Source organism: Phyllostomus hastatus, unplaced genomic scaffold (assembly GCF_019186645.2).
Source record: "Phyllostomus hastatus isolate PE091 unplaced genomic scaffold, TTU_PhHast_1.1 phas_scaffold_55, whole genome shotgun sequence".
In the NCBI taxonomy this organism is placed as follows: Eukaryota; Metazoa; Chordata; class Mammalia; order Chiroptera; family Phyllostomidae; genus Phyllostomus; species Phyllostomus hastatus.
This window is the reverse complement of record NW_025334035.1, coordinates 707,346-729,462: the sequence shown is the minus strand read 5'-3', so window position 1 is coordinate 729,462 and position 22,117 is coordinate 707,346. Positions and strand designations below refer to the sequence as shown.

Below are 22,117 nucleotides of genomic sequence, written 5' to 3'. Positions count from 1 at the left end.
TTGTAAAGCTTCTGTTCAACTGGTCTTCGGTTGGTTATTCAGGTTGATTGTTCTAGAATTTAGTTGTAATTCCGATTTGTTTCTGGGAGGAGATAACATCTACCTACTTTGTTGCCTTCTTGAATCTCTCAGGACTTAATGTATTTCAAAGATCATTTCATTGGTTTGATTTTGCTTTCAGCTACTTGAATTTAACCATATCATTTGGAAACAAAACAGCCACAGAACTTTGCCCTTCTGCTGTACTTTATCTAGATCTCTGTTTCCAGGTTCGACGTGGAGGCATTGGTGCCCAGTGTGGGCTGGTGTTTGCCTATAACTCATCTTCTGATAAATTTCATGCAGAAGAACACTTCAAAAGGTTTGAAAAATATGACAAGTGGAAGATTCAGGAATTTAGGAAATTTGTAAAAAGCAGGTAAGGAACAGAATAAAAATCTTTGTAGTTAATAAGACTGTATACATTCTCTTATTGGTGAAATATGCCTTCTTGTCTTTATAGAGAAAGTGCCACTGACCCACCCTCAGTGGCCATGAGCATTCATTGCTTCTAACAACAAATGTGAAGATACGCATTTTAGTTTGTTCGCAGATTCTGACTCGGTCCCTTCTGTGACCAGGCATGTGTGTTTTTAAGATGGCTTGGTAATGAACGATGCATGCCTGAACTGTGGGCAGCCTGAGGTCTTCAGCCTTACCTAGCCACTGGAAATTTACCCATACCCCAAACTCCCTCTTTCTATTCATGCTTTTATTGAAAATAGTTATTGAGCACTTACTATGTGCTAGGCCAGTTGCTAGACACTGAGGACACTGTAATGAGCAAATTGGCACAGTCACTGCTCTGTGGAGCTTCCTGTTTAACTCAGAAGCAAAGGATGAAACTGGTAGTATCACAATGTTATGAATACTAGGTAGGAGAAGGGAGCGTGTTCTAGGAGCACATGGCAGAGCACCTGACCTGACCTGATCAGGGAAGGCTTCCTGAAGGAAATGGTATTTATGGTAAAAACTAAAGGATCGGTTAGAGTCAATCAGCCGCTTGAAGATGTGGAAGTAGAATGTCCCGAGCAGAGTATGTTTGAGAACTCGGAAGTGAAGTGTGGCACATTCAAGGACCAATGGGTCCTGTATTACTGAGGGATACTGTGAGGTAGAGAGTGGTGAGAGATGAAGCTGGAAAGCTAGGAAGAGGCCAGGTCATTAATGGTCGTTTTGTCTCTGTGTCAGGGTTTGGACTTTTCCTTAAAGCAGTGGGAGAGGTGGGGCCAGGGAGTGGGTGGAGCGTGGTAGTGAAGAGTCCTAGGAAGAACTGGTCCAGATGTGTGTTTTAGGAGCACTGATCTGGATCATGCTGTGTGTAGCATGGATTGGAGGAGAGCAAGCATGGAGGCAGGGTGAAATGGAGGAGGCTGCCGCTGTCAGCTCGGAGGCCAGAGGTGTGGGTGATCTCAACTAGAGCAGCCAGAGCAGCGATGGAGAGGTGTGGACTGATTTTAGAGACAACTAGCAGGTAGAAGCAGCAAGGCCTGTTACATTACTGACTGTAGAGCGGGAGAGGGGAGAAAGCTTAGGTGTTGGTTGGTGAGTGCTGGGGTCCAGGCTTGGGAAGATGGGAACATTGGCAGTGTCTTTCTATGAGACTGAAAATACATTGGGAAAGATGATGATCTCAGTTTTGGTCCTGTTGAATTTGAGGTTCTAGGAAGCCTTTGAGATATTCAGTAGCCAGTTGGATAAATGGGCTAGGAGCCTGGAAGAGACATTTGCACTGAAAGCACAGATATGAGAGACATTTAAATGATAATTTAAAATGAATTAGAAAAGATCATTCTGGAAGAGCATGTCGGCTGGGAAGAGAAGCACCCTTAGATCAACATGCTAAGAGGCACCAGCATATAAGGGGCAACAGAAAAGAAGACTGAGAAAAACAGCCAGAGCAGCAGCAGAAAGCTGGGAATGTGTCATCATGAATCCAAGTTGAAAGAAGGAAGGCGTGGGCAGTGGTGCCGAATGTTACCGAGGGGTCAATAAGATAAAGTCTAGAGGTGGACCTGTTGGATTTTGCTGCAGAGGTCACTGGGCCGTGTTCCCCGCTGGTTACTTTTAGCAAGTTAAACTTTATAGAGCCAAACCCTAGACTTGCTGTTTTAACTGCTATTTATCACAGGTAATAGGGTGCTGGAGTTAATAGAAGCCTTAAACTGTCATCCAGTACTGCACTACTAAGCTTCAATGTACAGATGAATCACCAAGGATTGTGTTAAAATGTGGATTCTGATCCAGTATGTCTGGGTGGGGCCTGAGACTTTCACTTCTAACAAGCTCCCAGGTGATTCAGATGCTCCCCATCTGCAGACCACACTTTGAATAGCGACAATCTGGAAAAACTCCCTCTCTATGCTGTATTTCCTTTGGAGGCATCCCTAACAAGTGGTCAGTCAGCCTCTCTAGAAAAATCTTAATGACAGAGAATTCACTGTACTTCAGTATCAACTCAGTGGTCTTAATTCAGCCCCCTTAATGAAAATGATCAAATCTCCCTCCCATCATACATCTATGTCTTGCTTTTTTTTTCTTTAAAGATGCTTTCCTTTTAAAAATAATAACTAGATATTACAGTTATTTCTAAGCAGCTTTGTCCCTCTCTTGGGACATATTAAAATAGGTCTTTTTCCTTAACTTGCTGTCAAACAAGATTTTTCACATTTTATGTAGGATAATTTTTTTTTAGCCTTAATGTAGGCCTATTTACTATTCCCTTGTTGATTCTACCTCTGATTTCAGACTGAACTACTCTGGAATCCTGATTTGGGTAGCCTACATATTATCAGTGCCTTTCCAGTTTGGAAATCAAAATGCTAATGTGCATGCATCTGTCTTTCTGGGTTTTTTTCCTGTCCCTCTGTTCAGACAGTGGTCAGTCAGTTGGCTCCAGAATTAGTTGCTTGCTTGCTATGCACACTTCACAGTACAAATACTCAGCTTTCTTTTTTCCACCTTGCCTGCGGTGTGGTGTAGGGATCAAGGTTGCTTCTCTCTCCTCTTCGACACCCTGCCAGCTCTCTGTACCTCAGAAATTTCCTTAATGTTCCCAGAGAGTAAATTAAAAAATCCTCAAATATATGATGAAACTCATTAACAGGATTTTGGGTTAAGACAGAATACCAGCTGTCCCATTGGTTTTAGGGTTGACTATTTTGTGCTAAAGTTTATGCTCAGAAAGACTTATGTTAGGAAAAGAACATTTTTTCCCTCTCTGTTACAGAACCTACTCTGGGTCCTTTGTCTTTTTCCTCTTCTTGCTGTAAATCTCTGAGTTTGTTTTTCTTATCTATATAGAATACTCATGTGATGCTAGCTTGTTAGCTATATCCTAGAGTAAATAGTATCGTTTTCAGACTATTACATGAAAAGACTGTCTTTTCTGTAGTTATTTAAGTGCTGAAAAGGAGTACGATTTAAGTGTCCAATTTTTAAAAAGAAGTGGCAAATAGTTGTGCTTCTTTAGCCTCAAGGCTGAAAGGCTTTTCTGGAAGGACTTTTTAAAAAAAGATTTTATTTATTTATTTTTAGAGAGAGGGGAAGGGAGGGAGAAAGAGAGGGAGAAAAACATTGATGTGCAAGAGATACCTGTTGCCTCTCACATGCCCCCAACTGGGGACCTTGCCCACAACCTAGACATATTCCCTGACTGAGACTCGAACCGGCAACCTTTCGGTTCACAGGCTGGCACTCAATGTACTGAGCCACACTGGCCAGGGCTGGAAGGGCTTCTTAAAAGGACAGGAAAAAATACTGAGGCTTCTGAAGGCTGAAGTTTTCCCTTTTTGGAGCTCCAGGATCTGAAAGCTCCCCAGCTTTTACTCTTCAGTTGTTGCATGTAGCCCAAACCTCAGGCTGCTCACTCTTACATTAGCCAGGGAAACAACACTGAACCTGCTTCTTCTTTGGACCATTCCAGAAACACACACCAGCTGTTAAATTGTCTCTTATTTCTGAGTAGCTCATCTAAGATCCCTTGACTTCATGTCTGGTTCTTCAGATAAGCCAGTTACCTAGAGAAGCAAGCTTTCTCTTTAGTTCTCAGATTATGTTTGGTACTGATCCCATTTCACAGATGAGGAGGCTGAGAAATGGGGAGGAAATTACCATAAACTACCTAATATGTAAATTAATGGACCATATACACAAGTTAAACACTACTTAGATAGATGGTGCCTTATTTGTTGGACTTGTGAGAAGTTTAGGAATAGGAAAGTGTTTGTGATCACCTTTGTGTGTACAGGATCGGTTGCTCATCTGATGACCTTGGAGAGGATGACCCTGTTGGCTGGTTTGAGCTGGAAGAAGAATGGGATGAAGCAGAGGTCAAGCTGCAGCAGTGCAGAGTTGCCAAAGTAAGCATTACTGAGTTGTGGCCATTATGCACTTGCCCACTCCCTTCCTTGTATCTGTAAATATTTATCAAGTCGTCATTGTGTGCCATCACTAGAACTATTGAGGCGAAGCAGACGTGATTTTGACCCTTGGGGAGTTCATAGTCTCATGGGAAACACAGATGTACATGACATTGTGATTCTGGGCTGTGGTAAAGGGATTTACAGCGGGCTCCTGCAGCCCTGCAGTATCTAACCCAGTCTGGAGTTCACTAAGGAGGGTTTCCCAAGGAAGGTGGTGTGATGCCAACTACTGAAAGCTGATAAAGCCATCACCTTCAGCCAGGCTAAGATGTGCAGAGAAGAGCATCCCAGGCTGAGAGAATGACAAGTACACAGGCTTAAATGCAGGAGAGGTGTGTTTTCATAGCTATGGAGTTACCTGGCTACTTAATTTTTTTAACCTCTAATGTATATCTTAGAAGGTTAAGTAGAGAAATAAGAGGTATCTTTCGGGTTTATACAGAGTAGATGCTCAGTAAATATTTATGCAGTTGAGTAGTGGATTCACTGTAAGAAGCAGACAGTTTGCACAGAAGTTGGGTTTTGAAAATGGTTTTAGGTTTGAGCAGACAGGGCTGTGCCCTGGGCTTCCAACACATGGGTTGCATATATCGGGTGGGGCCTTTGAGATGATTCCTTAGGGCATTCATGGACTTTTTGCCGTGTATCTGATCTCTATCAACGTGACTGTGCCACAGAGCAAATGTACTTCTCCTATTCACCCTGTCTTAATCCTGTTTTTGCCTTGAAGAGGGAGTAATGTCATTTCTCTTACTGTGAACTTTCCCAAAACCAGGCTTCATTCATCATTCACATTGTCTTTTTTCTGCTTGTTAAAGATGCTGGACTTATATTTGTGTCCCCAGTGCTAGCATATTGGTCCCTCATAAATTGTTAAAGTCATAGGGAGCCCTTCCCAGAAAGGCCTTTATCTCCCTTTCATCAGTATCCAGGGCTTTTGAGTCCTTCACCCTAAATCTTTCTTGTCCTTTCTAGTATTTGATGGTAAAGTTCCTGTGCACCCGTCAGGAGTCGGCAGAGCGCTTGGGAGTACAAGGCTTGAGCATCAGTGGGTACCTTCGGCCTGTGAGGGCAGAAGCAGAACTGAGCGCCAACTGTGCTCACTGCAGAAAGGACGCGGAGGAGAGTGTCTGTGGAGCCACACTGCTCCTTAGGACCCTTCAGTTCATCCAGCAGCTTGCCCATGATCTGGTAGTGTGTCTGTCGTCAGTTGTTAAACCTCACTCCTTTGGGAGAACAAACAACAGTGTTCAGGGAAACGAACACCAACCAGCGAAACCTGGCCCTGTGGGAGCCATTCAGTGTGAATGAGTAGGGCAGGTGTCATGCTGTGATGACATTGGAAGGCCAAAGGGAGTGAGATGGTGGCCACTGGGGGCATCAGTCCTGAGAGACTGAGTGGCACATGGCCATCATTGTGAGGCTTCCTATAATAGACACACACAGACCTTAAAGATCCCCAGCCATGGTAGCCAGTGGTAGACTGGGGAGTCGAAGTGAGTTTATGGGATTTATGTCCTCTTTGAGTCTTTTTTAAAGAGAACTATTCCTAGAGTGTAGATAAATTCTACTTGTTTACTAAAAGTACCAAAATAATGTCAGAATTTGAAATCATTTGTGTTTTTGATGCTGACTTCTACAGTCACTAATAAAAACAGAGTGACAACTCACTTGAGGGAAGATTTTTATAGCCATCACCATAGAGAACCTGGTTTATCTCAAGAATCGGCGATGGCTTCTCATGTGTACAGCAGTGTCTGCTCTTGACCTTTGTTCTGCTTCAGGGCACATTCAGAGGCTGCTAACTCAACTCTATATGGTTTGTTTGGTCTTGGCTATTCAAGCTCTCTTGACACAGCAGAAAATAGCAAATGAGAAAGAGATGCTTGGAAATGACAGGAGCATTTACAGCAGAATTGGTCTTTTAGCTTACATTCAGGGAAGGGTCAAAACATACTGTAATGTAGTCCTGGACACTAATCATCATTGAATGGAGACTCACTTATGTTTCAGGTGCGATGTCTGTGAAGTCAGGGCACCTCCATGGGTGTGTGTGTGATGCGTATATGTACACTCACATACATATGTACATATACATACCACATACACATGTGTTCATATTTTAGAAAGTTTCACACCAAAACTAATTGTTCATAGACTTTTTAGTAGTTAAGAGTAAGTATCCATTATATGGGAATTTTATCCATTTGGCTACTTCATTCCTTAACAGATAGAAGTAAATGAGCCATTATAGTACTTCTCTAAATGCATTTTTAATTTTATTTTTTCTGGTTTGTAATTTTTTAGATGCAGCAGAAGGAAAGTGGCTTAAAGTACAGATCTTTCCTGGACTTCGCAGGTCTTGATTTGCAGATCTTCTGGAATTTTTACAGTAAATTGAAGCAAAAGTAGGTCCGAATTCATTATAAGGTGATCATGTAAACACGACTGAAGACACTGAGTTTTGCTATTCTTAATGGACAGTTTTTTTCTTCTAAGTTTTTTCACTTCCCACTAGTTTATGGTTCTGATCTGAAAGATTTGGTTATTATGGAAAGTAACACCTGATATAGGATTAACAAGGACTAATATTTTATAGAAATCACACATTTCTATAAGCCAATTTATTTGGGCAGTATTTTCACAAACATTTTCTCATTTAATCACCACTGCAACCTTGTGGGGTAAGCAGGTCAAGTATTACAGCAGTACCCCATTGTACAGGTGAAGAAACAGGGGCAGAAGTGCATTTCCTTGCCTCACCATGGGCAGAGTCAGGTGGGCTCTGTACTAGCAGACTGTACCTAGTACAGTGTTTTTTCCCTTCCATCTTTATTCCCCTGGGTTGGCATCCTTTTCACTGAGTCTGATGCCTAAAGGAGACAGTCCTTTATAGACTATTTGACTTTGGAGGGTAAAAAGGCAACTTGCCTTTTTGCTTTCTGATGTTCTTTGTCTTTTTGTAGCCCAAGAGAAGAATGCATCTCTGCCCAAACCCTACTCTTGCAGCTCCTCCAGAGCTGCTTCTCGGTGCTGCAGAGAGACTCCCCAGCTTCCTCAGAGGATGCAAAGGCTCCACGCCAGAGCCCTAGAGGGGTGGAGGCCGCCAAGGAGCTCTATACACACTTATGTGATGGTAGGGATTGGGCTTTTCTTTAATGTCCTGTGCTTGTCTCCTGCAGGGCCCCTTGCTGTGGAGAACAAGGGGTCCTGTGATCATGCAAGCCCAGAAAAGGGATTGCTTCTTTGGGAAATGAATGTTTCCTTTGAATCATTATTTATTCCCTCATCAATAACTTCCTGGTTTCTGATATACAGTTGTGTTATATTGAGAGATTCGGTCTTTACTTCAGCTAAGACGCTGGAATGAGTTTGATAGACTAAAGGGGAGATATTACGATGATAAATTGAGACTAAAACATGTGACCATATGAAGTTATTTTTAAGTCTTTTGCCAAGTTGTGTCTCAAAAGGACAGGGAAGTAATGAAATTAAAATTGGTACTTATAGTCTTTATTTTAGTTCAATGTAAACAGACAGACAGGAAATTATTTTCTTACACTGCCTAGCCTGTACAGAAATATTTCTGTGCTCTGATATTAACTACAAAATGGAAAGTAATGAGTTTATAACTAGCTAACACAGATATATAGTGAATAAATGAAGTATATTAAAGTCGATCCCATTGTTCATTTTTGTCAGTGGTGGATAGGGTGGATGAAGACTCAGTGCCCATGGAAATGTTAAAACAAGAAGTCAGAAACACCCTTCTTGGTGGGGCTGCCATCTTCTTTCCGGATCGACAGACCCAGCGGCACCATCTCTTCACCATGATGGTACTTACTTACGTTACAAGTGTGGATCCTATTCCTGATCACCTACTGATCCAGGAATGGATCACCTATTCCTGGTGTATTGGGATGCCTAGCCAGTGCTATAGAGCTGGGAAAAGATATTTTCAAAATAACAATTGAAAAACTAAAACAAATAATTATTTATAAATGATATGATTATAGATTATTTTTATTGTTTGTGTAGACAACTACTAGAACTACTACTAAGAGTTTGATGGAGAGAATTGGATACAGCACTTTGAAAAGGCATTTCTATATTAACAGCTAACTAACAAATCTAATAAAAGTGCTCTGTGTGATACATAAAAGCCTGTAGAAATAAAGGATGTAACAAAAGAAGCATAAAATGTGGTTTCCAATGCCAAAGGTCCCCAGTCTAGTTGGGAACACCTGCCACAAGAAAAACTAACCCCATATGCAGTAGACACTTAGAAGGTAATTATGCAGAGGCTAAGTGATTGAGACAGGCTTCAGGGAAGAGGAAGGATCTTTGGTTTTATTTTAGCTATCTGCAAAGTTTGCATATCAGCTTGAGGGACCGGTTTTTACATTGTGAGTTATAACCTTTGATAGCATCCCTAGCCTGAGTCACTGGACTATGGGCAGAGCTTAGTCCTTCTTGTTTGCTGGGAGCATTTACCAGGGAGCGAAGCAAGTAATATTTCTGCTGGCATGTGTCCTACAGAGAAAATTAGAAAGAGTGCATATGACTTCCTGAGTGACCTTACTGTCTATTAGTGGGGCAGCCCTGTCACTTTCCCTGCTCCTCCTACATCAGTGTTGAGGGTTGTATGTCCCTTCTCTTTCTGATAAATTAAATAGCACTGCTGTCATTTGTGGCCATATCTTATCCCTCCCACCCTCCTGTGCCAGTCAGGGTCCTGGGTCTTCAGTACCTCTCCATTTCTTACATAGGAGGTGTTCAGTGCACTGATTGGATTAAGAAAAAATAAAGTGCTCCCACTGTAGCCCAGTAGCCGTGTCAGGAGGTATGATTGCTGTAACTGTCACCATATGCTGTTCTGGCTTATATAGACAAAGCTTAGATCCTGTCTAAAAACAAACAGAAAGTCCACAAGAAATGCACCCTGTCCCCGCTCTTTCCTCTTGTGACGGCATGCCCAGTGGTGAAAGGTACTATACATCTTTTGGAACTCATCTTTGTAAACATTTACATCCAACTTTCCTGCAGGAAAACTGAATGTTAACTTTAGCAGTGAACAAAAATAAACCTGCCTTTTCTGTTTAGACAGGTGGTTCTGCTCCCCCTTAGCATTAGGCCAGGCCTTAGTTGGGCACCGTGAGGTGTTCTGCTGAACCCCAGTTTTCCTCATGCTTGGGCGCTGTGGGCAGTGGCATCTCATGCTTCTCTAGGTCTTTGGAATGTCATGGAATAGATTTTCTGAATGTGCAGTTTCTTATTTCTAGAAAAATGTTACCGAGCAGGAACACAAGCAGTCCCTACAGCTAACTTTCCGCTCACTGTGCACATATTTCAGGTAAGTCTGTAATTCTTTTCAATTGCCCAATATTTCAAGTCTTTGCAAAGTTGTTTTCTTTGGCTGTCCCTTCCTTTCATGTGCTTTGGGAGTGACCAGATACTCTCCTATCTCAGCCAAGTTTCTGGAGTGAGATACCGCTTGTCACAAGAGCAACTAAAGTAGTGGAAGAACAAGAATCTTGTCCAGAGCTTAAGCCAAGCCCCAGTTGTTATAAGACAATTTAGAGTTGAACCCATAGAGGATCTCTTGAATACTTCAGTTTCTAAGTGATCTCTGAAGACAAAACCTGAAGCCCTGTACTGAAGTCTAAAAACCTGATTTTATTAAAACCCAGCTGCAGAATGGTGGCTTAGCAAAAGAAGTGTGCCAGGAGGGGATGGTTTGGAGAGTTTTGCATGCATCCACTACTTAATTGGCTTGTAGGTTGCATGCATTATTGAAGGTATAGATTCTTGAAGGAGAAAACGAATAGCTTGAGCTACTCACCGTCTGCAAGTCGGACTGCTTGGAGTGGATGCCGTACTTAGAGGGCTTTGTGTAAAACCTGTTCAGATCAAGTATCATGGGTGATGGAAGAGGCTGGGGCTGTCATGTGAAGAACAGTTGAAGACACAGGGAATGACTAGCCTGATTGTCAAGTTACAGTCATGAGGTTAGGGATATTTTTTATCAGTGTCAAGGTGATATACTCATCAGATTTATTCCTTGGAATCTCTTCGAAGGACTTGAGGATTTATGGACTTACATAGGCACATGTGAACGGGCAGTGGCACACACCCAGCTGGGACTGTGGCTTTTTTCCCCTGACTCAAATTCCCCATATCCCTTTGAACTGACACTGAAGTCTTGCTAGGTTCTTTTTGGGAACCTTTTTAGATAAAATAGCATGTAAATCCGCTTTCTGAAACGTGTCATGACTGATTTGTGTTCTTCCAGTGACAAGGATCCAGGCGGCCTTCTTCTTTTACCCGAGAAAGGCGACCTGGCCGGTATGAACATCAGCGAGGTCCTGGCAGTCATGAGGACTCTCCTCTCTGTTGCTGCTCGAGAGGTAACTGATGGCTGCTCCCTGTTTCTTTGCCTTGTGCTTTTAGGAGCAGTCACTGCACCTTCCCCTTTAGCCCTCATTTACAGTACAAATGGAGCTTTGTTCCCGTGAGCACGAAGGTTTCTCAGCCTGCCTTAGCTCTTAGCCAGCTTCTGCAAATAAGTAAGGGGACACTTCTGTGACATGTTTTCTTGCTCATTTTTGAAATTCATCCAGGTGGCTGCATGTGCACAATGTTTATTTTATGGAGATGCCACAATTAATTTATCTGTTGTACTTTAGAGCGATAGGTTGTTTCCAGTTTGGGGCAATTACAAAGCAGTTATAATAGAACATATATTGTGGTTCTTATGTGCAAGAGTTTATTCCTGGAGGTCAGGTGATTCTTCAGAGAAACTCTGGAGAATAAAGATGATGGTTAGAAAGCCATATATGGGGATAAGAACTGTTTTTTAAGGTGGGAGATATTTGACTAAAGTCTCAAGGGAAGGAGCCAGAGAGAAAAGGGATTTGAAGACGTGAAAGGGAATAGAGATGATTGGTGGGGTAAGGTTCCTGAGGGGCAGAGGAAACCTTATGGAGTAAAAACTATTTGTGGCGGTTCTTAAAAGCTGAGGGTGAAGCAGGAAGTTTTGTAATACTTTTGTCTTGGTCACTTCTGGGTTGAAAGCTCTTTTATGACCATTCCCCATTTCCCTAGAATTATTTTTGCCAGTAGTAGCTGCTGTCTTAAAAAAGGCCCTTGGCTGTGTTCTGTGAATGGCCTTGTTGTAAACACTTTCTCTTCGTCTCCTCCCCTGTAGTGTGAACTGTTGATGCTCGACAGGGCCCAAGCAGAAGTCGGCTCTGTGCTCTTCTCCCTGTTCTGGTCTGTCCAGGGCAGCCTGCTCTCCTGGTGCTACCTGCAGCTGAAGAGCACAGACCCTGGAGCCAAAGATCTTGCCGTCGACCTTCTTGAAAAATGTGAGTTTCATTTCAAAGTCCATGGAAACAGATAGGTGTTTGGGTTTTGAACCTGTGCGTGTTGTCACTTTTTAGTACTCATTTTTTCTTGGTACAAATCAGATTTGTCTTTAGGTTGTTTTTTTCTTCTTAGAATAGAATTCTGTAGCATATTTTTTTGCCTAAAGTTTCCTGTCTGAATATTGTAGTATGCCTAAGTTTTCTTTCTTTCTTTCTTTTTTTACTGTAGGGTTAGGTCATTTCACAGCCTAAACTTTGCCCTTGCAATCATACAGTACTCCTAGATGATGTCATACTCTTTAGTAGTGTTATTCTGGTTTTAATCAAGTCATCTGAAAGGAAAGTCTTAAACTTTTAACATCTAAGGTGTGTGAGCCCTGCTGCGATCTTTGCTGATTACTGAAAGTACTCAGATTCGTGTCCTGTATACCCACAGAAAATTAATGATATGTAACTCAGTCGGATCTGAGAAATCGTATGTGGAAGATTTAGTTCCATCCAGCGTGGTCTCAGCAGCGGTGACAAAAACGCTTACACTGTTCAGCCCTGCCCCCTAAAGCTGACCTCCTCACGTGGCATACCTAACGATGGGCCCGCTATAAACCAAGGGACACTAGCAACGCGTAGATCAGCCGTGGAACTTCACTTACGGAAGTGTTCTCTTCACCAATTTGAAAAGAAGCAAAAACAAAAAAGTAAAACAATAAATTACTTCAAAGATCATCTTTTACTGAGATATGCACTGCTTTTCCCACCCAGAAGAAACCATTTATACAACACTTCGTGGTCTTGGGGTCTTGCTGATGTAGAATTTCTTCCACAGCTTCTGTGATAATTTGCCCGTGATGTTGACTAGCAAGTGATATTTCTGCCATGTAAAAAACTGTTTTCTCTATGTTTTGGTAGATGTGGGACAGTTTCTGGCAAGCATGAGAGTGATTTTGGAATCCCTTTTGTCACAGTACAGTGGAAAATCCTTAGTAGAAAAATTATGTAATTCGGTGTTTTCAATGGCATCTCGTCAACTGGTAAGACAAAGTGGAGGCCCTTTGTAAAGGGTAGGAGGGGTTGGTGACCTGCACCCACAGGCAGAGTCCGAGGAGGGCACTAAGTGCTTTGTTCATCTTCCTTTAGGTAATCTTTCTGCTGGACTTCTGCACTTTGGACATTTCACACCTCACACTCCTGAGAGAGTTCAGTGCCCTAACAGAGTTGTTGAAGCGGCTCTGCAGTGACCCCGAAGGAGGACCGAATAAGGTGAGTTGAGTTGGCACTTGAACCTGCTTCGTGTCCCCCCTCAGGAGCACTGTGACCGTACTTAGTGAACCCTACCACGAGCACAGATGTACACAGATAAATTACGTCTAGAAGACCCCCCTCTGTTTTATCAGTGGTTTTGCCAGCAAGGATAAATGCCAGTCTGAGTAGATTTGGCATTTTAGAGTAGATTTGGCATCCTGAATAGATTTGGCATCCTCTAACACGGATTTGGTCTGTGTTAGAGAAGGGATAAAGAGGAAGCTGTGCATGGATTAATTTCATCATTGTACAGCGCATAAAATTATATAAAAACCATATATGTCACTTTATTATGGTAAATGAATAACCAGATTGAAATCCAGAAGTGATAATATATGTTGCCAGGTAAATTAGAAGGATTGGTATTTTTTAAATTTTACTTATCTATTTTTAGAGAAAGGGGAAGGGAGGGAGGTAAAGAGGGAGAGAAATATCCATGTGTAAGAGATTACAACATTAATCAGTTGCCACTCATAGGCCCCAACCAACCCCAACCAACGGGGGACCTGGCCTGCAACCCAGGCATGTTTCCTGGTTGGGAATTGAACTGGCGACCTTTTGGTTTGTAGTCTAGCACTCAATCCACTGAGCCACACCAGCCAGGGCTAGAAAGGTTGGTATTTAAAAGATGTTCTCCCTCACTTAAATTTACAGGATACAAATTTTTTTCACTTTTCTTGTTTGAGTCTCACAATAACTTTGTGGGAGTAGAAAGGGCATATGTTAAAAAGTCTATTTTAAAGGTATAAAGGCATGGACCAAACACAAAAGGAGGGAGGCGAGTTGATGGGCTCAGATTTGCCAAAGTTCCAAATAGGACTCTAAAGTCTGAAAATTCCTAACTCAGTGTTTTTTCCACTGGAAATTCATGCTAGTAGTGATTTGTTTTAATTAGAACATAAAAGCTAATCACAGTCACTATAGTGCAGTAAAAACCATGTCTACTCTGCTGGATGGTAAATGTGTGGTGATGTATATATGCAGATGGGGATGTCAGGTGTGTTTGTAGCCCGTGCGATGATGATTTATGCAGGGATGTTGAGGGCTATCTGTCTAGGTCACTGATACGGGAACACAATCCACTGTGTACGGCTGGTTAGAAAGTGGTGAAAACCTGTCTTTTTTGACTCATTTGTTTGCATAGCTGGATGTCGAGACTTGGCAACAGGAACAGCCAGTGGTGTTACATACATGGACTAAGGAGTCTGCCCACAACTATGAAAATAATTGCCATGAGGTGTCTGTCTTTGTTAGCCCAGGGGCCACCTATTTTGAGGTGGAATTTGATGAGAGGTGTGAAACTGAAAAAAGGTAAGACTCACATGTTCTTCTTTCCCAAGCAATACTGGACCAAAAATGAGAGAAGGAAAGTGATAGAGATTATGCTTTCACAGGTATGATTATCTGGAATTTACCGATGCTAGAGGTGGGAAAACACGTTATGACACAAAAGTCGGCACTGATAAATGGCCAAAGGTGAGTGGTGTTTGCGGAGACAGATAAAATGCCTACTTCTGCATCCTTGTGGCATCCCTCATCAGGTAACAGATGTGTGGTCTTTGAAGAGAAGCATTTATATTATGAATTTGTAAAAGGAAGGGTTTATGTCAGAGTTCAGCAAACTACATCCTGTCACCTGTTTGTAAAAGCAGTTGTTTGTTTCACACAGCCATACCTATGTTCATGTATCATCTGTAGCTGCTTTGGTACTACAGTTGCCAACTTAAGTAGTCACAACAGAGATGTATGGCCCAAAAAGTCTCACATTTATTACCTGGTTCTTCATAGGAAAAGTTTGCTGACCCCCAATTTATATCACATTGTCTAGAGTAGCAAGAAAAGGCCAGTGGCTCCAGGAGGGTCCAGACCATGGTAATACAAGCGAGGACTCCACCTTGCAGTGAGGCCTGCGTGATCTCCGGGGCTGGGAGGTCAGGGCTGCTTCAGACTGTTGACCTTCCTTCTGCTGTCAGTGGTGTTACATGGGAGCAAAGGCATGGGCGAGTGTGAGCTCTGGCTAAGCAGGTAGTGGGCAGATGGACATCAAGGTTTAGGAAACTGACCAGCAGTTTTCTGCCAACTTTGCCTCTTCACGAGGTATGACTGAATTTTTTGGTTCAGCCACCCCATTGTACGTTTCTCCTCTAGTAGCTTTGGTGAGGGGATAAGATGCAATGGTGAGACTATAACCCAATTTTAAATTTGGATGTTTTGAGCCATGACGAACATGCTTATATTTTACTGAAATGCTGCCTTCTCAAATCTGTTTGACCACATGATTTTTTGTTTGTTTCTAGAAAGTGACCTTTAAGGCTGGTCCTCGGCTACAATTTCTCTTTCATTCTGACAGCAGTAACAATGAGTGGGGCTACAAATTCACTGTTACTGCTTACGGCCTGCCTGATGTTGCCGTGTCTTGGGGGTTGGATTTACAGCTTCTTGTTTCCCGACTGATGGGACGCCTTGCTTCCCAGTGCATGGCACTCAAGTCTGTGCATCGTAAGTCCACATACTGTCCCTTCCCTTCTTGCTACAGCCTCATTGAAGACCAGCGTGGTACTCTCTCTCGTTAGGTTGCCTCTACCTAGTGGAGGAGCAAAGGTATTGGTAAAATTCCCTTTCGGTTTCCTTTAAACCAAACCAGAATAAAATGTCCATGTGACACCGTGGGGCAGGGCAAGTGGGGGAGCGACCTGGTTTTCAGCAAAAGTTCATCCTTTCTTTTTTGTAAGTGAATATTGGTATGCTCCAATAAGAAGGCAGAAATACAGACTAAATTAATTTTGTATCCTTTGTGTGGGTAGTTATATAAATATGGGAATGTGGATTTTGTCTGAAAGTGATTTCTTTTAGTTATGAAATGCATCCAAGAAACAAGCATTATATAGAATAAAACTTTCTAGAGTATTTTGTGTCTATGTTACTTCTTGCGTTTTCCTGGTTATAAAAGTAAAATATCATAGAAAAATTGCATGATGGAGAAAAGCCATTCTTAACCCTAATACCCAGAGGTAACTATTAACATTTTAATTTATTTTCACTTAGTCTTTTTTCTATGTCTATTCGTAAACACATAGATGATGAGTATTTAATTGTTATTTTTTACAAATTTAAATTTATAAACTATGGACATTTCCCCATAATTCAACATTCCTAGTCTCCTGTTATAGCCTAGAGGTGGTTCACATTGTATGTTCAGCTCACTATACAGGTTAGTCATTTCAGAGGCACCTTGTAACAGAAACTGTTCCACAGGATGGCAGCATTTCAGGACTTCCTTGTGGTTTGGGTTCATCTGGGGTATGTGTTCATAAGTTCACAGTTACATTCTGGTAGATGTGGGTGAATCCCTCCAAGTCTTAATAATGTCCAGTTTTTAAAATCTTTTCTTCATCGGTTCAAAGATTCTTAGTATGTTATTAAGGATAGAACTCTCATAAGCCTTCTTCTCTTTCCAGAGTTAGGAAGTAACATGGCAGTACCTCAGGCAAAAATGGCATTAGTCCTAAACTCCCCCTTGTGGAAACCTGTCTTCAGGCATCAGATATGTCCCGAGTTGGGATTAGAAGCAAGCTGGCCCACTCATCCAGAACAGGATAGTAAGGAGGTATTTACTCTTCTGTTGTCTTTCTATTGGGAATGGAAAATGTTTACTAATATTTATCATGTTAAGTTATACATGTTTGTGTTTATGTCTAACCACCCCAGTAAGCTGTTGCTGTTAGTTCCTTGAGGGCAAAAACTATCTCTCGTTCATTCAGTGTCCCCACTGTGTGCCACGGGGGCCAGTGTATAATGGGTGTTCAAAAATTCTGAGTGAGTGACTCTTCAGGGAAGTGTAGTAGGTGCTCAGTAAATCTCTCTTGATGGAGTTATTAAACAAATAAGTTGAGTCTATTTTTAGTCCCCACTTAGTCAAGCTTTAGAGGAAATGATTTATGTTAAACTTTTTGTTCTTCATGGAATGGTAGCACATTATTTAGGCTCATAATATTTAAAACACTAAACAGGTTTGCCTGCTATTTCTTTTTCATCTCTCCTTTCCTCTGTCTCTGCTCTACTACTTTTTCTTCCTCCTCCCCTCACTCCCAAGTTCTTCAGTTGATTGCTGAATCCAGGGACTCTTTCCCTCCTCTGTTAAATTTGGTTCCCTCAGACCCTCTCTTCTTTTAATTCCATGGTAGTCAACTGTCTTCTCTTACATCTAACTGCTACATCAGCTTCTTTTACTGACCTTTCTTATTTTTCCTTCTCTAAAAAGCAGGCTTAATTCAGGCTTTCTCCCTGTCCTCACAGCCCACCAGACTTTATCCTCTCTTCTTTCTTCTGCTGTCATGTCTGAGTGAGTAGTTCCTAAACGTCAGTATACAGCTCTGACTCTTCTCCCAGACTCCTCATGCATCTCATCTCTTTTGGGTATTTTCATTTTAGTGTTCTGACTCCTTTTTAGTTCAGAAGTGTAAAACCAGGATGCTGCCGCCCCACCAACTGCTCGCTCCTGTTATTGTCATTGTTGTGCTCCTAGGCACTGAGCCACTGCTCCCTAGCATCACCTTTATTCCACCTTGTTCTCACCTTTCTATCCAGTCAGCTGCAAGCCCTATGGATTTTTCTTTGTGATGTTCTTCTCTTTTCATTCCTTCTGTCTCCATCTTTATCCAGACCCTCACCTTGCACTTGCATTATTACATTAGTACCTAGCAAGCATTTTTTTTAATACTGCATTATCTTGTCATTCCATTGCCAAGCACCATTAATGGCTCCCCATTGCCCACAGGGTGAAGTCTAAACTCCTCAGTGTGACAGTCAAGGCTCTCTGCAGTCTCCTTTCACCTTACCTATCTGACTCTAGTTCCCACCACCCCCAGCTGAGACTTCAGGCCAGGTCAGTCTCCCCACTGACTCTTAACTTCTGCTAATGTTTGTGTTCCTGGGGCCAAAACTGCCCAGTCTTCATAGTCCAGCCCGAAGCCCATACCCTCCACAAGGCTCTTCTGAGTTACTTTAACTTGCCAGGAACTCTCTCCTGTAAATTCTCGGCACTGCCCTGGCTGGTGTAGCTCAGTGGATTGAGTGCTGGCCTGCAAACCCCAAAGATCACCTGTTTGGTTCCCAGTCAGGGCACATGCCTGGGTTGTGGGCCAGGACCCTGGTTGGGGGCGTGTGAGAGGCAAACGATCGATGTATCTCTCTCACATCGATGCTTCTCTTCCTACCTTTCTCCCTCCCTTCCCCTCTGTCTAAAATAAATACATAAAATCTTTAAAAAAAAGTTCTCAGCACTGGGTGTCCCCTTTCTAGGCATTTGGCACTTCATAATATTTTGCTTTATGGTAGCACTAGTTTTAATGCTCTTAATGTTTTGTTTATATTTACCTTTTTTAAAAACCCATATATCTGTCTGTTCTCCCCAGAATAGAGTTAAACTTTGTGAGAGTATGCACTGTGTTCTATACTTCTTCGGCCTACTAGGTGTTCAGTAAACTTTATTTTTTGAAGGAATGTCTTAAACATAATGGTTTGTTGTTGTTGTTGTTGTTGTTCCCAGGTTAAGAACATCCCTGATGACCCCTGCCACCATTTTCTTCTTGATTTTGCACAGTCAGATCCTGCTCAGAACTTCTGTGGGCCATATTCAGAACTTTTCAAAGGACTCATACAGGCATGTAGAAAACAGGCCCCAAAGACAGATATAGTTGCTGGTTCCACTATTGATCAAGCTGTGAACGCCACCTTTGCTGCTCTGGTGTATCGCACTCCAGATTTATATGAGAAGCTGCAAAAATATGGTAACTTATATTACAGGGAATATTTTTCATCTGACGTCCAAATGCTAAGTTTTAAGAAAGCCTATCTTAAGTGAATAAAATATTTTGAAATTAAAATATATTTCTACAACTGTAGACTTCATCTTGTTATGTCTACTTTGCCAGTCAAAAGATTCATGACCAATTTATAGTTAGCAGACTGGAGTATATGGCAAGTAGCCTTGAGTTTCCTAATTAGCAGACAATTTGCCTTACCCAAAATTCTAATGGAAAACCACCCAGAAGTTTAATGGGAAGCTTAACTTGGGCTATAGTACCAGCTCAAAAACTAGAACTTGTGCAGCTTCAGGTTAACTGGACAATTTTTCTGCTTCTTAGTATCTTTATCTGTAAAAGTTTAGATTTAATTAGCTGTAACATTCTAAGAAATTCTAATTAAAACAATTGTTTAGGTAACTGGAATGTGCCCATAACCAAGGAGGGAAGTGTCGGTATTAGTTCTTGTCTTTAGACTTGCAGCTTCTTTCTAGCATGGCCCCTGCTCAGCTTCCTCTGTTGATAGCCTGCCTGCTCTACCATTTCTTTCTGCCAGGGATATGGTCTCTGTGCATTTACTGTGTGTGTAGCCTGCAGCCTAACAGGGTTCACAGAAGGGAGAGTCTCTCTCTCCATTCATAATTGTTCAGGGGCAAAACATTTCAAACCCTACCTAAAGATGAGGTATGGGTTTTCCTGAGCATGTTGGCAGGGTATGTGTTCTTTCCATGGTACAGATGCAGTGAGCAGGAACAATTGCCTCCTTCCATTAGAGTAGGTAATTGACTGTTCTTATTACTATTTTATTGTGGATATTAATATTGAAATTATTATCACTGCTACCTTTATTGCTGAATTCTTTGGGTCTCATATTGCAGAATTTATTTCTTGATTTCCAACACCTTGATTACTCCGCCAATATTAATATTTCCTTTAAGAAGTTGCTCAAATAAATAAAATTACACTACGACATGAGTGATTTGTGGAAACAACTAGGGAATGGGGACAATATGATTTGTATGGTTTTGAAAAAAATCCGATATATGTTTCATCATTAAACTGTAGTTAGAGAGCTGGACAATTTTTGTTATCTTTCAGTAGAGGGATAAAAGCTTTGTGTTTTGAGAGCTGAGAAACAGAAAGTTTCCAGCTGGGGGAGAGTTCTGCAGCTCCTTTTCAAATCATGTTCAGATAGCACAATTAAATGTGAGAATTAAATATTTTGCTGAGTACAGATTGTTCTAATACCTACTATTGCCACTTTGAAAAAGACATACATGGTCTCAGTTCTTTCTGTCCCTGCCTTTAAGGGCTATTTGTGTTTTCTTTAGGACTGAGCTACTTAAAGAGTGGTCCTTGTGTAGCTAATTTGCTCATAATATGTCTAAAAATTGTTTGCCTTTTTTGATTAGAAATGTACAGGAGTTTTTCAACTTGACTGAAAGCTACTCGAGGACAGGGACCATGTCTGCTTTTCTCAGCATTGTATTAGTAGTGCCTGATATAGAGCCCAGCATATTCTAGACTTCAGAAAACTAACATTCATTGCATTATACATTGGTTCAACAGGAGCTTCACACTGTTCTAGTACATATATTTTGTCGCTTCTCTTCATCTAAAACCTAAACTACAACTTCTTTGTTATAGTAATAACAAAATTATAAAAATAACCATTCGTGTAGAAACGTACAAAATACAGGAAGGCATAAAATAATTATCAACTATAATCTTACCACCTTGAGAACACTTCTATTAACATTTTTCTATATATCTACCTAGCTTTTTTTAACATATTTTATTGATTATGCAGTTCTATTTTTTCTCCCCTTTATTCCCCTCCATCTTGCACACCCCCTTCTACCAGCTTTCCCCGCCACCCTTAGTTCATGTCCATGGGTCGTACATTATAAGTTCTTTGGCTTCTCCATTTCCCATACTGTTCTTAACCTCCCCCTGTCTATTTTGTACCTACCATTATGCTTCTTATTCCCTGTACCTTTTCCCCCATTCTCCCCCTCCTCTCCCTGATGATAACCCTCCATGTGATTTCTGTTTCTGTGATTCTGTTCCTGTTCTAGTTGTTTGCTTAGTTTATTTTTGTTTTTGGCCTTTTTTTAGGTTCAGTTGTTGATAGTGGTGAGTTTGTTGTCATTTTACTGTTCATATTTTTGATCATCTTCTTTTTCTTTTATAAGGCCCTTTAACATTTCAAATAATAAGGGCTTGGTGATGATTAACTTCTTTAGCTTTACCTTATCTGGGAAGCACTTTATCTGCCCTTTCATTCTAAATGGTAGCTTTGCTGGATAAAGTAATCTTGGATGTGGGCCCTTGCCTTTCATGACTTTGAATACTTCTTTCCAACCCCTTCTTGCCTGTGAGGTTTCTTTTGAGAAATCAGCTGATAGTCTTATGGGCACTCCTTTGTAGGTAACTGTCTCCTCTTCTCTTGCTGCTTTTAAAATTCTCTCCTTATCTTTAATCTTGAGTGATGTAATTATGGTGTATCTTGGTGTGTGCTTCCTTGAGTCCAACTTCTTTGGGATTCTCTGAGCTTCCTGGACTTCCTGGAAGTCTGTTAAGTTTTCAATTTTTTTCTCTTCCTCTTCTCCTTCTGGCATCCCTAGATTCTGATGTTGGACCATTTAAAGTTGTCCTGGAGGTTCCTAAGCCTCTCTTAATTTTTTTTTTGAATTCTTGTTTCTTCATTCTCTTTTGGTTGAATGTTTATTTCTTCCTTCTGGTCCAAATCCTTGATTTGAGTACCAGTTTCCTTCCTGTCACTGCTGATTCCCTGTATGTTTTCTTTTATTTCACTTTGCATAGCCTTTACTTCTTCCTCTATTTTGTGACCATATTCAATCATTTCTGTGAGCATCCTGATTACCTGTGTTTTGAACTCTGAATCTGATAGGTTAGCTATCTCTTCATCGCTTAGTTCTATTTTTTGGAGCTTTGATCTGTTCTTTCATTTGGGCCATTTTTTTTTTTTTTGTCTCATTGAGCCTGTTAGGTAGTAAGGGGCAGAGCCTTAGGTATTTGCCAGGACAGAGCAACCCACATCACTGTGCTGTGGCCCTGTATGTGGGGGAGGGGTCTGAGAGGGAACAGTGCCACTTGCTTGGCTCTCGACTGGCTTTCAGTCACTTCCCCTGCTACCCAAAGCAAATTGGGCACTTCTGGT

At 41.5% G+C, this 22,117-nt stretch overlaps 1 protein-coding gene across 2 annotated transcripts in view; it reads left to right on the top strand.

Annotated features, from left to right (window-relative positions):
- ZZEF1 (zinc finger ZZ-type and EF-hand domain containing 1) overlaps positions 1-22,117 on the top strand; it is a 112,026-nt gene that overhangs the window by 34,770 nt on the left and 55,139 nt on the right. For both annotated transcript variants that reach the window (XM_045824406.1, XM_045824405.1), the window contains exons 11-26: positions 270-418; positions 4,289-4,400; positions 5,439-5,654; positions 6,771-6,871; positions 7,430-7,599; positions 8,166-8,299; positions 9,746-9,816; positions 10,756-10,870; positions 11,671-11,830; positions 12,737-12,858; positions 12,965-13,087; positions 14,274-14,440; positions 14,524-14,605; positions 15,427-15,628; positions 16,588-16,736; positions 18,678-18,918. In XM_045824406.1, the coding sequence (XP_045680362.1) occupies positions 270-418; positions 4,289-4,400; positions 5,439-5,654; positions 6,771-6,871; positions 7,430-7,599; positions 8,166-8,299; positions 9,746-9,816; positions 10,756-10,870; positions 11,671-11,830; positions 12,737-12,858; positions 12,965-13,087; positions 14,274-14,440; positions 14,524-14,605; positions 15,427-15,628; positions 16,588-16,736; positions 18,678-18,918 (2,314 nt within the window). The remainder of the gene's footprint in view (positions 1-269; positions 419-4,288; positions 4,401-5,438; positions 5,655-6,770; positions 6,872-7,429; positions 7,600-8,165; positions 8,300-9,745; positions 9,817-10,755; positions 10,871-11,670; positions 11,831-12,736; positions 12,859-12,964; positions 13,088-14,273; positions 14,441-14,523; positions 14,606-15,426; positions 15,629-16,587; positions 16,737-18,677; positions 18,919-22,117) is intronic.